We start from the raw sequence: 17,219 nt of genomic DNA, 5'->3' as shown, positions 1-17,219 counted from the left end.
GAAAGAGGTTTCTCTTCGTTACCTGTCATCCGCTACCGTGGCGAGGTACAAGCCTTCGGGGGAGAAGCACACAGATCTCAGGGAGCTGATGTGGACATCGCTGTCATCCATGGGGGGGTTGAGCTGGGTGTGGCTGAGGAGGACACAGGACAGTAGGTGGGCCTGGAGTGATGGCTGCCCTCCGCCCTCCGCCTTTCATCCCCAGGCAGGAGGCCAAAGTGCCATGGCCACAAAAAGGTTCCAGAGATGTCTCGTACCCCATGTGGAAAACCTGGGGATTTGCAGACTGGAAAAGACAACTGGAAACAAGTGCATTTCATACAGCTCCAGTGTCTCGTGGAGGGGGCTGAAGGATTACTAATATTCCCTGTGCTAATTTCCTTACGCAAAGTAGGTCAGCCCTCGCTTTAATGCCACAGTACAAACTGAAAGTCTTTTTTAGGCTAAGATACATGATAATTATAGGACTACCTATTATTTGCTTCAGAAAACAACAGAGACAAAGGGGAAAAGTAGACCAAGTTGGTGAGAACATGAAAATTCACTTTGGAAATAACAGTTTCAATAAGAGGATCATTCTGAACCTTTTACTACAGTTATTAGTAAGTGGAAAGAAAGAGTCACTGTGAGGTTTCATAACGCTGAATCCAAAGCAGTACAGAGAGCCTCCTATAGCCGGAGACCTGAAGGCACTCGGGGCTAATTTGAGAACTGACAATGAAACACTGCTGCACACCAGTGCCTCAGAATAAGCACGAACACACTGTGTCCTGGACCAAGACAGGTTTCCCATCGAACACCCCACCGGGAAGCGGAAGCGGGGAGGCAGTCCTTACTGGAGTGACCGCAGCCGCTCGCCAGTGTACGGGTCCCACATGATCACATTGGTATCGTAAGAAGCCGTGACGAGCAAGGCAGAGTCGGGGGAGAAGTCGCAAGAGACCACGCTGCTCTGGTGGCCCTCCAGCTTCCGGATTAATGTGTAGGACCGCATGCTCCACAGGAAGACCTGTGGGAAGAACAGGTGCCTGGTCAGGACGGAAACAGTGCTCAAGACGTGAACAGTGAGGAGAAGGCACAGCCTTGCCTCTCCAGGCCGCACAGCCAGGGGAAGCTAAGTGCTCCAGCCCCTTTTCTATGTTTCTTCTAGAACATGTCATACTGGCCTAAATAAAGTGACAGGTCTGAATTCTTGAGGCACAGAACCAACAGACATGCTCAAGGAGCTTACTTTAGGGGAGAATCAACCAACTGACCTCAGGAAGACAGCAGCCAGCATGGCTCAGGGGAAGCTTCTGGGTCCTGCTTCTGAGCGCTCTTAGCAAATAGGGCAATGCATGCTGAAGACCTAAGCCAAGGGCTACCTTGTCCTTTCACTTGAAACCAAAAATAGGGGTCAGAGGTGAATTCCTGGTCAGCCAACAGAGCCATCTGACACCCGCCTCTGGTTTACAGGACCACAGAAATCTGCCCCACGGCTGTAGGTCTGACCTAGCTCCTTACTTGAAACCTTTCTGAGAATCATTAAAAGAAGTATTTTCTTTTTTTCCTTTAAGAAAACTCACTTTCACATAGTTCCAAGCCTCAAATCAATGATTAACCACCTGAGCTGTACCAAATAGTGAACTCTTAACTTTCCCAAGTCGGTCACAGCCAACAACAGCTCAATGCAGATGTAAAAAACAATCGGTTCCCAAACTGTTCCTGGGTTTCTAGTACTTTTGTTACAATAGACAGGATTTCAGGACAAAGTTCAACGAGTTACTGTACATTTTATGATTTGAATGGAAATCCTAATTAGGTGGATTCAAATTAGATGGTTCAAAGGAAATCTGGATACACATGTGGGTTGCAACTTTTAAAATCGTAGACTCCAACAGGGAAAGAAATTTAAAAAACATGGCTTTCCCATCTTGTGAAGGCAAACAGCCCTCCCATGACATGACGGGAGCGATCTGCTTCCAAACACCTCCTCTCCTTTGGTTTGTGTCAAAGTGCAAATCAGAAAAGGAGGGGCCTCAGCCTGGCAGCGTGCCTCCCGCTGGGGCTGATTTGCAGGCGGCTTTCAAGGACACTGGCTCACTTACCCTCTCACGCATGAGGCCGCTTCCCTGAACCGAAGCAACAGAGCAAAGGGCACCCCAAGTTTGAGACTCACCGACTTCTCCCCAGCTGCAGAACACAGCATGCTGCAGTCTGGCGAGATGGAGCAGCAGTAAACCCACTGCAGGTGGCCCGATAACACCTGAATCTGTTTACCTGTCAGAGAAATGGAGCACACGGTGAGCCGACTCCCAAAACCACAGAGCAGGAAGCCTGAAGAACCAGCAGTGGTGCCTCCCCCCAGCCCCACCCGCCATATCCAGCGGTTCTCTAGCAGCTGAGCCCACGGGCCCCTTTTTTAATGCAGAGAAAGAAATATGACAGGATTTGTCATTTAAATACCTGAAATCTATTAACATGACGTTATAATGCCCAAGGGAAATCATTACCTACTGTTTCACCAAAATCCACAAGGTCAGTGGGACAAAGGCTGTCCACAGATCAGGTTTGATACATTCCTTTGATAACAGAGAACATTCTTTTTAGGTCCCCCAACCACCTCAGTTACTCTGAAGCATCCTTCCAAATTTGAAAGTGTTTACCTTCAATTCTCTGTCATTTATGCTCTGTAATGGTTTCCCCCTGGCCACAAGGATCCCACTCTCACCCTCCTCCCACCCTCGCCAGGATGTCCGGATGAGCAGTGGTGCAGCATAATTAGGGCCACATGCTCTGGAGGCAGGTAAACTCAGCCTTGAATCCTGGCTCCACTGTTTACTCAGCGCATAACCCTAGGTCACTCACGTCATCTCTTCAGATCTCCATCTGGGAAAAAGCTAAATGCCCATCAACAGAGGAATGGATGAATAAAGGGTAGTATTCCACCTGTTAAGTCAGATGAAATTAAGGAACTAGATTTTCCATGGAGTACTGTCTAATAAAAAAGAAAAATGCAGAAAAAATGTGAAGAATATGATTCCATTTTTGTGAAACAATGACCCCCAAATCCATAAATGTAAATAAAAGTGAGTGTCTGGGACTTCCCTGGTGGCACAGTGGTTAAGTGTCCCCCCATGCAGGGGACATGGCTTCGAGCCCTGGTCCGGGAAGATCCCACACGCCACGGAGCAACTAAGTCCGTGCGCCACAACTACCGAGCCTGCGCTCTAGAGCCTGTGAGCCACATCTACTGAGCCCATGTGCCAGCGCGCCTAGAGCCCATGCTCCGCAACAAGAGACGCCACTGCGATAAGAAGGCTGCGCACAGCAACGAAGAGTAGCGAGTAGGCCCCGCTCACCGCAACCAGAGAAAGCCCACGTGCAGCAATGAAGACCCAACACAGCCAGAAATAAACTAATAATTTAAAAAAAAGTGAGTGTCTGAATAGGATTATGCAAGTATAGAGAAAAATACGGAAGGCAATATGGAAGGGTCTTATTTAGCATGGGTGACAGGACTGCAGGGGGATTATTGAGGAATGCAAAGGAGGGGAGGATGAGAAAGTTTGGGGGGAGAAGCCCCCAAAAAGGGGGGAAGAATGTATATGGTCATACATATGCATTTAAGAATTCACGTGTATGTGTGGGTATACAGAAATAAATTTTATGAAAGTCAGTCATGGTTTCTTCAGCTCTCAAGTAAGAAGCGTACCTGCTCCCCCGGGGTAGGTGTGAGTGAATAAATCAAGGCAGGGTGGGAGGGCAGGGCCCCGTGCCTGGGACACTACTTGAGTCCCCTCCTCTCCTTGAAAAGCCCTAGTAACTGGCCTAGTCCATTCTGCCCACTCTCAGCCCCTTCAGCGAGTCCTCCCTCCCTGCCTCAGATGGTGGCAAGGTGCCTGCGACACTCATTAAAAAAGGCGCTGCGGGGCTTCCCTGGTGGCGCAGTGGTTGGGAGTCCGCCTGCCGATGCAGGGGACATGGGTTCGTGCCCCAGTCCGAGAAGATCCCACATGCCGCGGAGCAGCTGGGCCCGTGAGCCATGGCCGCTGAGCCTGCGCGTCCGGAGCCTGTGCTCCGCAATGGGAGAGGCCACAGCAGTGAGAGGCCCGCGTACCGCAAAAAAAAAAAAAGGCACTGCGTCTGAGCACCCTCCCAGTCAGCAGGCCCACCTCAGACCACACAGCCACAAGCTCCACAGCAACGGGCAGACAGGACCCAGGGCGCGCCGTGTGACTCGATGCCTTCAGATGAGGACACCACAAGCACCTCCTTAGTTGCCTGACAAGTTATCAGGCTCGTTTCTGAGAGGGCAGGGACGGGGCCCCTCTCGTGGTGTGGAGAGCTGCACAGTCACCGCTCGGACTCTGCATCATCAGGGACGAGGGTGCTCTTCATGAACCGCCCACGTCCCCATTTCCTCCTTCCACCTCCCTCCACGCCTGCGAGGGAGAAATGGCCTGGCAACCAATTCCCCTTCCCTGTGTCACCCTCCCAGCTGAGGAGAAACACCAGAGATGTATGGAATTCTCCGTCGGGCTGCTCCGGGATACAGTCCTGCTTAGAGCAGAACTGCACTAGGGCTGACCGCCCCCCTCCCCACCCCAGCCTGAGAGGATTCTTGTAGACCTAGATTCCACGGTACAAAGAAACTTTACTTCTAACAGGAAGTACCCAACATGGATGACTTCTTCCAGATCAGTGGTTCTCAACCCGGGGAGGCTGTGGCCTTTATGCTGACACTGGGCTCTGTCTGGAGACATTTTTGGTTGTCACAACTAGAGAAGGTGCTACTGGCATCTCACGGGTTAAGAGGGCAAGGATGCTGCTCCACGCCAGAATGCACAGGAAGGTCCCTAACAAAGAATCATCCAGCCCAGCATGGCAAGAGTGCCACAGCTGAGAAAACCTATTCTACACCATGTATCATCGAGAGGGGTGAAAACTGGTTCTTGATGGCCAGAAAAATCTGACCTTTTTAATGTACAAAGCACAGATACACATCCAGTACCTGAAGAGATAGTCGATGTATTTTTGGCATGAAAATCTCCCAGGTGGTGAGGGGACTGGGTGGGTGACTAGGAAAAACATGTCTAAAAAGTCTCCTCAGGAGGCAATACCAGAAAAAAAGGTTGAGAAACACTGTTCTGGATAAAATGACACTGGTCAAGTAGAGAGAGGAGCAAATACAGTATTTTGGGGTTGCCAAGTCATTCCATCACCTCCATACCATGTTTATTCAGGTCCCAGATGCGAAGAGTCTTATCTCGGGATGCAGAAACCAAAATCAAACTGCCACTGGGTGTGAAGCTCAGATCTCTCACGACGTCTTGGTGGCCAGACAGATTCAAAAGCAGGAGCCCTAGCGTGAGAGAGAGGGGCACTCGATCAGGGGGAGAGGCAGCTCTGGTCTACAGGTCACAGCCACACCCCTCAGCCAACTGGCGGCCCCTCTGGTCCCTGATCGGAATGTGCACGAGAGCCCCCTGGGGCCTGATCCCAGCCAGAAATGACCTACCTGTCTGTACCTCCCAAATCTTGATCTGCCCATCGTTGAGCCCTGTAGCAAGGATCAGGCAAGAGACATCTGGCACCTGGGGATGGTGGCGTGCCCAGAGCTTCCTGCTGGGTGGAGAAGGCCACGGGCTGAAGGCCAAGCCCCAGACAATCTGCCCACAGTCCAGCGTCTTCTCCTTTGGGCTGCCTCGCCCTTTTGTATCATTTTTGCTGCTTCGGCTTTTGGCTTCGAACCCTTTAGGGATGCTGGGAAAAGCAGAGAGTTCTTAATGAGTCTGAAATTGCCACCAAGTCAATCGACTTTTCATTCTGGGGTACCTAAGCCTTTGAAATCCTAGAAACAAATAGGCCTTCAGTGAATTCTAGTACGACCTTTCTTCTTGTTTTTTTTTTTTTAGAATTTGTGTAACAGAGACTTCACTGGCCGTGGCTCATCCCATCTGTGACAGTCCTGCAGTGGGGCGACCTGCCTTGTGGGAAAACTAGATCACAGATGCTCCAGGGAGCCACTTGCTTCTTCAGAAAGTTCTCCTGGGTTCTGGTGCGTGGAAGGAAAGATGCACTCCATGTTTCTCATGAGAAAGAAAGCATGCTGTAGGTTTGGAACTAGGACAGAACTTAGAGCCTGAATAACCATGTGCCACTCTTCTGCCTCATACCCCCCTTATCTCTAGCTTAGAAAGTCCCCAAGGAGCAGGAAAATAAACCCAATTTTCGGGCCAACAGTTTGCTTGGTACATGCCGATTTCCACCTTCACTCGCTTTGCTCCAATCAATGAATGAGGCTCTTTCATTTACTTCTCTGATGGCACATCCAGTCCAGGAACCAACCAGCAGGGCAATGAAGGGAAGAACTCACAGAGCTGTTCAGGGGCACGCTGACCTCAAAGTGGCCCAAGCCTTTCCTTTTACCTTCAACTTATGCTGAAACACAGGCCCAGACAAGCTAAATAAGACTCCGTCCCTAAGAAACAGGGCCCTGCCCACCACTCTGCCTCGCAGACAATGTCTCAAAGGCATGAGCAATTAAACAGTCCTGGGGTTCGGCCCGCAAACGCAGAACACTTATCTGCAGTACACTTTATCACTGTAAGTATTCAGTCCTGCTTTGCTACATGGCCACACTCCGTGGTTTATCGAACTGGGGGAAAGAGTGATGATAAAGCTGGGACTCATTTCCATGAAAAATCCTATAGCCAACATACATGCAGCTGAACCTCTTTCTGTATTACATCTATTCCCGAAAAGTTAAGTAAGTCATATTTTTGCCAATCGCATCATCGAAATATATTAAAGAATTTTAAGCAAGCTCACCTACAGAACTAGAAGGGAGAGACTGCGACAAACGTGGGCTCCTTCGACTCTGAAAGTCTGTCATTCTAAAGCAGAGGCTGCGGGAGTGTGCCCGGGATGGCAGTCTGTTCTGTACGTGAAGCCGTCTCCCACCTCCACCAGGCTCGTCTGCCCACCTCTCGCCTAGGGACGTGTTCACACTCGAGCAGCAGAGCTGACTTGTCTTGACAGAGACATACGGCCCCCAAAGCCAGAAATATTTACTATCTGGGCCTTTATAGAAAAAGTGTGCCGACCCCTGGTCTAAATGGCCAAACGTGGTCTGAAAATGTGTCGTTCTGACAGACCATCTGAAATGTGACACTGAATGTCTTTTCAATGAAGCCCACCCAATCCACATCCGGCCCCAGCCAGGCGGACACATACACTTCGAAGACCTGCCTAGCCCTGACTCGGGGGCCTTAGTTGGCCATCCAGGGGAGAAGCACAGAAAAGGCAAGCTATGGGGAGAGCTCTGTAGGCCAGCTCAGAACCTCCAAAGTTACCTTTTTTTTTTTTTATAAAATCCTGATTTCTGTATTTGAATTAAGGGATACATCTGTAGCTACTTTATTCCAAAGGAATTAAGGCACATTGGCATAGTAATTCATTTTACTATCATAAATTTAACATGTTAGGGGTAGAGATAACTTTCCTGGGGTCACAAAATTGGGGGCAGAACGGGAACTAGTAGTCAAGTCTTGGGTGTCCTAGCCTAGTGTTCAGCACATGCCCTGGACTTCAGAGTCTGCAATGAATTCAAGGGATGAGCTACACGGGAGGTGGCAGACACGACTGTGGGAGGGGGCCGCTCGGGGCCGGGGACAGTCATTAGGAGAATTTAACTTCACCAAAACTGAATTTTCAGAAAATTTTATTAAAAGTAGTAGTACATTTATCTAGTTATTATCAATTATTTGCTCAATATCAAAAGCGCTACATTATATGATTTTTTTAAATGTATAACAACCCTAACAAGAATATAAAGGCCCCAGATTTCCCCTTTTAAAGGATTTTTAAAATAACAATTATTTTAAATTATAAAATTAATAGTGAAACATGGGGAAATTTTGGAAATGAGAAAATTATAAAAATTACCCAGATCCTAATACCACTCTAACCACAGTAAACACTGTATGATGAATTTTTAATTTATGTGTACATTCACATGTTATTCAAAAACAAATTTGGGATCATACTGCAAATACAGTTTCATAGCTTGCTTTTTTCAGTAAGCCTTGTACTGTAAGCATTTCCTCAAGTTATTATTCTTCAAAATGTGTGATTTTTCCCTAAAACAAGTAACTGCTCATTTAACATATTAAACAATATTTCCCTCATTATATTAAACAAAAGATACACATAAAGGGTTAATGCTCAAATTTACATTTTCCCTAATATTGGAAAGATATATTTATGTATAGTAATATATATATTTGAATACAAGAGTGATTTTCAAGGAAGTAACAGATTTCCCACTTTATGCTTTTTAAAAAATACTTTTTCAGACTATAAATCTATATCAGATTTAAGTCTGGATATGAAGTTGAGTCCCTTGTATTTAGACTGGGGGAACCAATAAATAATGATCTTGGCATTACCATTAAACTGAGTATAGAAGGAACTGAAAATTGTGATTAAAAAAAACAAAAACAAAAAACACACACAACAATCTTTGATGGCTACAGAAATATACAGCAATGCCAAAATTTCCTTAAGCGTTCTCTCATCACCAGATTTTAAGCTATTTCTGATTTTTAACTACCATATGATTAATTTCATGTTGAAAATCAGTGTATGTAAATGGATGACCTCCCATTTGCAGCAACATGGATGGACCTAGAGATTGTCATACTAGGTGAAGTAAGTCAGACAGTGAAAGACAAATATCATGTGATATCACTTATATGTGGACTATAAAAAAATGGTACAAATGAACTTATCTACAAAACAGAAATAGAGTCACAGATGTAGAACACAATCTTATGGTTACCGGGGGCAAGTGGCGGGAGGAATAAATTGGGAGATTGGGATCGACATATACACACTACTATATATAAAATAGATAACTAATAAGGACCTACTGTATAGCACAGGGAACTCTACTCAATATTCTGTAATGACCTATGTGGGAAAAGAATCTAAAAGAGAGTGGATATATGTATATGTATAATTGATTCATTTTGCTGTACAGCAGAAAATAACAACATTGTAAATCAACTGTACTCCAATAAAAGTTTTTAAATAAATAAATAAATAGATGACCCCATTTCTGAGATTCCTAATCGCAGGAAGAGCAGTTTTAAGGTCCTCGAAATGGCCTTCCTTCCAGCAAGTGCACAAATTTATACTCCTCAACCCCAGCAGCGTGCAGAGTACCCATCTCAGCAAATTTTCATCAGCGTTACCTATTATCAAGGCAACAAGTTTCAGGATGAACTTATAAAAAACTTAAATCTAACGTGCTACTTGTAAGAAATGCTTAAAGCAAAACAAATGAGACCCTCATGGGCAGGGGCCATGTTTGATTTATTTCAGGATTCTCAGCCCCTGGCTCTGGGTCAGGCAAGGAAGACTACAACAACTGTTGGCTGAGTAAATAAATACAGACATAGAGTTGCCCTGTGACAAATGAAAAAAATACTGATGCTGGGCCATCTGACTGGGAGCTCACAGCATTCAGATACTGGGACTTGTCCAGCCCAGAGACAGAAAAGCTAGTTAATATCAGGAACTGAACTTGGTTGATAATAAAAAAGGCAACTAGCCAATTTTAAAATGGACCAAGGATCTGAATAGACATTTCTCCAAAGAAGACATGCAAAGGGCCAATAATCACATGAAAAGGTGGGCAAGGAAATGCAAATCAAAACCACAATGAGATGCCACTTTGCTCCCACTAGGATGGTTATACTATAATCAAAAAGACAGTCGAGGGCTTCCCTGGTGGCACAGTGGTTGAGAGTCCGCCTGCTGATGCAGGGGACACGGGTTCGTGCCCCAGTCCGGGAAGATCCCACATGCCGTGGGGCGGCTAGGCCCGTGAGCCATGGCCGCTGAGCCTGCGCGTCCAGAGCCTGTGCTCCGCAGTGGGAGAGGCCACAACAGTGAGAGGCCCGCGCCCACAAAAAAAAAAAAAAAAAAAAAAAGACAGTCGATAACAAGTGTTGGTCAGGATGTGGAAAATCTGGAAATCTCCAACATTGCTGGTGGGATTGTAAAATGCTGGAACCACTTTGAAAAACAGTCTGACAGTTCCTCAACCAGTTAAACATATACAAAAACATATATCCACACAAAAACTTCACATAAGTGTTCACAGAAGCATTATCTAATAGCCAAAAAGTGAAAACAACCTGAATGTTCACCAGTGGATAAACTTATAAACAAAATGTGGTGTCTCCATAAGATGGAGCATTATTTGGCAGTAAAGGGGAATGAAGTCATGAAGCATGCTACAACACGGGTAACCATGAAAACAGTACCCTAAGTGAAAGAAGCCAGTCAACTGACTACATAGTGTATGATTCGATTTGTACGAAATGTCTAGAATAGGCAAATCTATAAAGACAGAAAGTAGATGAGAGGCTGCTCAGGGCTGGAGAGCAGAGGGGGATTAGAGGGTTTCTTTTTGGGCGACAAAAATGTTGTAAGATTGATCATGGCGATGGATGCACAACTCTGTGAATATTCTCAAGTCACTTAGCTGTATACTTTATTTATTTTTTTTGTGAAAGACAAGTTTATTTGCCTCCAAAGGACTCAGGTAATTTAGAGAAATTTAAAATACAGCTAGTTGGTAAGGGGGAGTCATCCCTCATCAGCAGCTGCCGGATAATCAAGCCTAACTACCCAGCTGGGCCTCTGGCTGCACACTTTAAATGGGCAAACTGTACGGCGTGTAAATTATATCTCAGGAAAGCTGTTAAAAAAAAGAAACTCAGGGCTAACATAATCTCGATGGAGTTCATTTTCACAGGTACAGAATTTGGGACCCTGGAAACCTCACCGATCCAATTGCTGAACTGTTTTGGCCACCTTCCCTCTCCTGCTCTCGGGCAGGGAGCCATCTGGGAGAGCGCTCAGTTCCCCAGGACTCCCTCACTCCCTTGGGTGTGAAAGAACTTACAACTGCTCTTCCAGCGGCCAGGGGATCAGCTTGACAATGCAGTGTCCTTGAGACCAGGCGAACCAGGAACCGTCCGGAGAGAAGGCAACGCTCCACGTTTCACAGCTTGACTTCCAATCAAACTGATGGGGGCGCCCGGGCTTGAGTTCGGCCAGCAGCAGTGGCTCCTCTGGGGCAGGAGACAGCATGCTTCAAACAGGCACCCTCACCTCGAGGGTAAGGGCAGAACCAGGCCCCTGACCACCTTGCTGACTCAGAAACTGGAAAGCCACCAAGATCTCCCCATGGCAAAAAGTGACAGTCCGGATTCTGGGAGGGAGTTGTCATTTAAATGACCTGGGGCACTAACAGTAGCCACAGGCCGAATTCCAGTGGGGTTACTCAGTGCTGGCACTCCTGACTTCTGGTTAACCGTGACTCAGAGTAACCTTTGTAAGAGTGAATCCAGTGAAGGGAGGCCTCGTTTTCCTATGAAAGCCCGAAGAGGAAGAAAGGAGACAGGCCAGGCAAGGATCAGACGATGCTGATCAGGAAGCCTTCAGATGCACTTAAGGTCTCTCCAAAAGAACCTGCTACTGGGAAACAGGTGAAAGAAGGAATATCTGAAACTCACAGGCTCCCTCTCACTCCCCGTCATCCTCCCCATCATCCTCTCCATCATCAAGGCTAAAATGTTCAGCACTGGCCCTGCTTCCTGTCACTCAGACTTCTTGATCTGGCCTCCCACTTCCATCTCCTCTCTGTTCTGGCCTAAACCTTCATCCCATCTTGCTCCGATCTTTTACAAGACTCTCCTGATGCATTTTCTCCTGCCCCCAGGGACCCTGCTGAAGCTGAAACGCACATCACATCTTGACAGTTCTTTCAAATACATTCCAAAGCTCCCACCAGCCTACCAGATAAAGGCAGCTGAGACCCGGCCTCCCAGCCCACCCCACCGGCCCCAGCCTTCCCTTTCCGGTCGTCTCCCTGCACGCCACACGCCGGCCACACACACCTCCCTGTCGTGCCCCAAGTAGCTCATCTGAGTTCACACCTAGACTCATTTTCTGCTTATGAGAATCCCACTGAGATTAGCAACCCAGAAGCATACCCAGATCTCACACTATCAAAGCGGAAGGAAGTCCCACTCTCCTTATTTCTTTCTCTCCTGTAGTGACAAGTTTCCCTCTGCCCCGACGCCACCCCCAGCTGGGAATTTACGCAGCTGCCTTCAAACACCAAGCCGATTCAATCCTTGTTTCTTTTTTTGGGGGGGGGGGGGGGCGGAGGGGGGAGGCTAGCACAGCATCCTGTGAAGGGCGGGGGCTGGACTGGTGCTTCTTCATCGACCTGAAGGGCAGTCCCCAGTTCAAGTCTCCCCTACAGCGGAAGATTCTCAATGGCTGACAAAGCTTGTAAGTTCAAGGCCTTCAGAACTGATTTTTTGATCGCTACAATTGTGTTACATAGGAATATAAAAACTGGCTTCCATCCTGAATGAGGTCACTGTCTGATGTGTATGTTCCACTTTAGCAGTTTTGAGACTTTGACCTTTTTATAGCTGTTACCAGATAGATACTAATTTAAACAGCCCCTATTTCGTATATTTTAGGACACATCTTTATAAGTCTTCTCAGTTTGACCTTGTTAAAATCAGGATGTGTCAAGCGATGACTTTTCATAGTTAAATAGGCAGTATTTTTTTCAGTGACACATATTGGCAATACAATCCATGATATCCTGGATTCAATGAAACAGACAGTAAACATGCATATATGTAAATAATATTTATACGTATATATATATATATTTTTCTGACATGCATTATAGGAAAATACATGGGTATATCTTGTTTCATGAAATAAATGTATTGCTGAAAATTCTGTCTTTAAATAGAATTTTAATAAATCATATTAAGCCTTTATGGCTTTGTTATTTAAAGAAAATTTAAGGAAGTTTCCTTTGTAAAGAGAATATTAATTCCCTGAGGTTCTATGCTTAAATCTAGGTTTTAATATATCAGATCTGTCTAAATTGGCATTTGTATACGCCCAGGTAATTCCTCCTAGAAATCTGTGTTTGCACAGGCGATCCTTTCACTTACACAATTACTTGTGTATCTGAGCACAGTCCTCTGGATGTGAATATCTGCATGGTAAGAACTTACTTTATACTGTAAATCCAAAACAAGACTCAGTGTTACGCAGCAACCCCGTGGCGTTTATTCCCATTATTTCTAGATATCTTCTTAAGGTAAAAGAGCCCTATTCTGTTAATGCCTCCTCATGGGGTCCAGTGGTTCTCAGCCAGGGGCACTTTTGCCCCCCAGGGACATGTGGCAATGTCTGGACACATTTTGGTTGTCGTAACCAGAGGGGGTGCTACTGGCATCTAATGGGTGGAGGCCAGGGATGCTGCTCAACATCCTACAGGGCAGCCCCTACAACGAAGAATTATTTTGCTCAAAATGTCAGTGGTGCTGAGGTTGAGAAGCCAGATGGAGTCAAATATTAAATGACATTGACTGATCTGGAGGTACATTTTCATCACCTGACTTCATTCCACCCTGGTAATATTCACACTTGGTTCGCTTCCTCCACAATACGCACGTTATCCATCCTTTCGACACCATGGAGGCTCCACACAATATGAAAAGGGGTCACCCCTGACTTCTCTCTTTTCTTTACCTCCCAAACCAAATCCATTAACTAGTTCTACTGCATCTGCTTCCAAAAGACTTGCCAAACCTAACTTTCCTCCATCTCCCGGCTGCTATTCTAACCTATGCAACATCGTCTCATCAACATTGGCTCATATATGCAACATCATCTCTCACTAAGCAGACTCCTAGCTCCCTCTGCTAGGAGACTGCTCTCCTGGCTCCCCCTCTGGCCCCCAACACCCATTCTCCTCACCTTTCAGAGTGATCAGTTTCGATCACTCTTAGAATAAAATCCTCACCCTGCCCTAGAAGTCCTGCACACTGGCCTTCTCTCACTCCTCGACTATGCTCAATTAGTTCCGACCTCAGGGCCTTTGCACCAGCTATTCTCTGGAATAGCTGACTATTCCAGACTGGAATGCCTGCATGCCTGGCACCTTCTCTTCATCCAGGTCTTGGCTCAAATGACAACTCCTTAAAGAGCCCTGCTCTGATCCCAAGTCAATGTCCTTCATAACTCCTCACTTTATTTTCTTTACATCACAATCACCATTATGATTATTATCCGTCTCCCTCCAGTTAGGACATCAATGCCACCGACAGAGCAGGGACCTTGTATGTTTATCCCCAGTGCCTAGCAGAGTTCCTGGCAGAGAGCAGGCACTCAGTAAATATTTGTGGAATAAATATACATGGTATCTCTCTATAATATAAATGAAATGAAGCCCCTTAGACTATTATGATGCCTTTGCCAAACATTTTACATGAAATGCTTCTTAAACATAAGCCATACCCAGATTTCACACTCTATTTCTGTGATTTGGGGATTTAATCTCTTGCTATTTCAGGCTCAAGAATCCAAGAACTAAAATAAGAAAAAAACCGAAGGAACTACGGAGATTCTGAAGAGGAGGCTGGGCCCAAACTAAACTTGGCTGCTGGAAAAGAAAGCCATAATTAGTGCAGAACTTTAAAAAAAAAAAAAAAAAAACCAGAGGCAAGATGATCCAGCTTCATCTGGGATTGTACCTGCCCTGGCCCTTCTTGCTGAAAAGGCCTATGGATCTGAGTTTTCTAATTAAACACTGGGATGTGTTTGGATAATCAGGCAGAGTGGAAAGACATTTACCATGGGCCTCTTCTGTGAAAGGAGATTTGCCTGAACACAGAGAGAGAGAAGCTATGAATGACTCTAGCCGGCAGGAAGCTTGTTGATTTGTCCTGCCTTGAGATCTCTACATGAGATGTTCCATCCGTTCAGAAAACTCTGCCTGGCTGGCCCCAGATCCTCGCCCAGCTGCTCTGCCTACCCTTCAGGCCTCAGTGCTGGTGTCACCTTCTCAGAGACCTTCCTGGCCTCACTATCCAAAGTGGCCCAATCACTTTCTTTTCACTCCACTGAATTTTCTTTATAACTATCACTCGCACAACTTCTCTTGATTGCTTGCTTCTCTTTATGTAACTGTTGTTTCTCTCTTCCCCACCCTCATTCCGAACTGTTCACTGCTATTGGGCTGTGCTGTCCAATACAGTAACTGCTAGCCACACGTGGCTACTGACCTTCTGAAACGTGGCAAGTCCCAATTACGATGGGCCATTAGGTACATGGTACATACTTTACTTCAAAGACAGTACAAAAGCAAAAATCTAAAAATTTTCAATAATTATTCATGATTACGTTATAATGATAATATTTTAGATATGCGGGATTGACAAAGATATAATTTTAAAATTACTTTCACCTGTTTCACTTTTTTTTTTTTTAACGCAACTACTAGAACATTTCAAATTGCATATCTGGCTCACGTTATATTTCTATTGGCCGGTGCTGGCCTAGAGAGTGCCTGGCCCATAGTAGACACTCAATAAATATTTGAATGAATAAATACGTTCTAACCACTACTCTGAAGATATCTACTGCTGTCCATTACAATTAGTCCCATTACAATGGTCTTTATTCAGTTTCAAAAGAATAAAACTCTGGCCTTTTTTTTTTTACCGGTAGCTTGGCAGCTCTCAACAGCTCAGCCCACACCCCAAAACACAGTCGTCAATCATTAGGAAAAACCCAGAACTGGAAACAGATTCCTGCTAAAAAGGGAGGCTAGCTCCAGATCGCTTCCAGATATAAACTAAAAGGAGTCAATGGAATAGACAGCGGAAGCTATAAAAAGATTCACATAAGATTTCAGACAAACAGTAGGGGCCATTTAACAACGGTTCTATGGGTAACAAACTCGCCGAAGAGAAAGCCCTTATCTAGATGGGAAGGCAGAGAGAGCTACCTCTACACCTGGTACTGAATGCCTTACTCCAGCAAACAAAGAAATGTCATTTCCCAAATTAAAAAGTTACACCACCCCAGGGAAAACCCTGATTTCAACCCACCCACCCACAATCCCTGCTCCATCAAAGAAGCCAGGGAAACACAAAAACATCCACGATCAGAATCCTCCTGACCAGAATGAAGCTTGAACTTCACTGGAAGAATACAAAGAGGTTCTGGAACAAATCCTGAGCCTAGGCCTTGACCCCCCCCTTCTGAGAAATTTCCCCTCAGGAAACCGCCTTTAAGCATGGGAGTATATTCAAGAGTTGGGACTCCCAGAATAAATCACAAGCCCACCCCAAACTTCTATTAGTGGGGTTTAGGGGCAAAGTGGTTGGAAAGAAGAAGCCTTAAGTACGCGTCTTGAGGTTTGGCCTTTGCATAACAAGCACACCATTCCCACTGAGGCTGCATGGTCATTTGGGCTGACCCTCCAAGTGCTTCCAATATTCTCCGACTTCCACACCGTTTTCTGATGACAGCTGTTAACAAGGAGAGAGGCAAGTACCTCACTCATCGGTGTATCCTAAACTTGTCCCCTCATCCATGTCACCAGGATCGGCAGCTCGGCTCTACAAATCAGTCTCTATTGGGAGAGGCTTGGAATATGTTTTTTCAATAGGGATTCCAGACCCCATTTTCACGCACAGACAAGTTTGGGAAGCTCCCAACCACCCGCTGAGGCAAATACTATTATTAAGCCATTGTGCAACTACAAAACAGACTTGGGTTAAGCGGTTCGTCCACGATCACACAGCCTGTAAGGAGCACAGCGGACTCCCACCCAGACCTCGAGTGCAGCACCTGGGCACCCACCCTCTCGGGTATCACCCGCCCCCGCCCGAGGGCCTGGCGCCCGTCGTGTCCCACCCGGGCGGAGGCGTCGGGCCCCGGGCGCCCCTGACTGTCCCGGGGATGGGGATCCCCGCCGCGCAGAGGCCCGTCCTCCCCGGGTCCAGTCGGCGGCGGGAGACGGGGTGGCGGCCGCTGACAGCGAAAGCGAAACAAAGCTGGTCGCCCGGGGCGCACCCTGCCGCCGGCCGACGCGGACGGCCCAGCTCCGGCGCCCCCGCCGTCCCCATCCCCCGCCCCGGCCGAGGCCGCGCCCCACCCCCCCGGGAACGGGCCCGGCCCCGCCGGCGGGGAACGCGCGCCACGGCCCCACTCACCTCCGGCCTCCATGGAGGACGCGCGCGGCCCCGCGGCTGGCGGCGGGCGCCTCAGCCCCCCGGGCCGCCGGCCCTCATGCCGCCCCCGCGCCGCCCGCCCCCGCCCCGGCCCCGGCC

At 47.0% G+C, this 17,219-nt stretch overlaps 1 protein-coding gene across 3 annotated transcripts in view; it reads right to left on the bottom strand.

The window, feature by feature from the left end:
• The window catches only part of WSB2 (WD repeat and SOCS box containing 2), an 18,953-nt gene extending 1,734 nt beyond the window's left edge, over positions 1-17,219 (bottom strand). Inside the window, exons 1-7 of one of the 3 annotated variants that reach the window (XM_019950229.3) lie at positions 17,103-17,219; positions 10,961-11,129; positions 5,501-5,745; positions 5,213-5,344; positions 2,159-2,259; positions 837-1,009; positions 23-133 (exon numbers count right to left, since the gene is read on the bottom strand). In XM_019950229.3, the coding sequence (XP_019805788.1) occupies positions 23-133; positions 837-1,009; positions 2,159-2,259; positions 5,213-5,344; positions 5,501-5,745; positions 10,961-11,129; positions 17,103-17,115 (944 nt within the window). In that variant the 5' untranslated portion in view covers positions 17,116-17,219. Of the gene's footprint in view, positions 1-22; positions 134-836; positions 1,010-2,158; positions 2,260-2,847; positions 2,929-5,212; positions 5,345-5,500; positions 5,746-10,960; positions 15,944-17,102 lie in introns of those variants that run through there. The other 2 variants (XM_004310888.4, XM_019950230.3) reach the window with 2 other exon arrangements.

Source organism: Tursiops truncatus, chromosome 13, assembly GCF_011762595.2.
Source record: "Tursiops truncatus isolate mTurTru1 chromosome 13, mTurTru1.mat.Y, whole genome shotgun sequence".
NCBI classification, from domain to species: domain Eukaryota; kingdom Metazoa; phylum Chordata; class Mammalia; order Artiodactyla; family Delphinidae; genus Tursiops; species Tursiops truncatus.
This window is presented reverse-complemented; position numbering and strand designations above follow the sequence as displayed.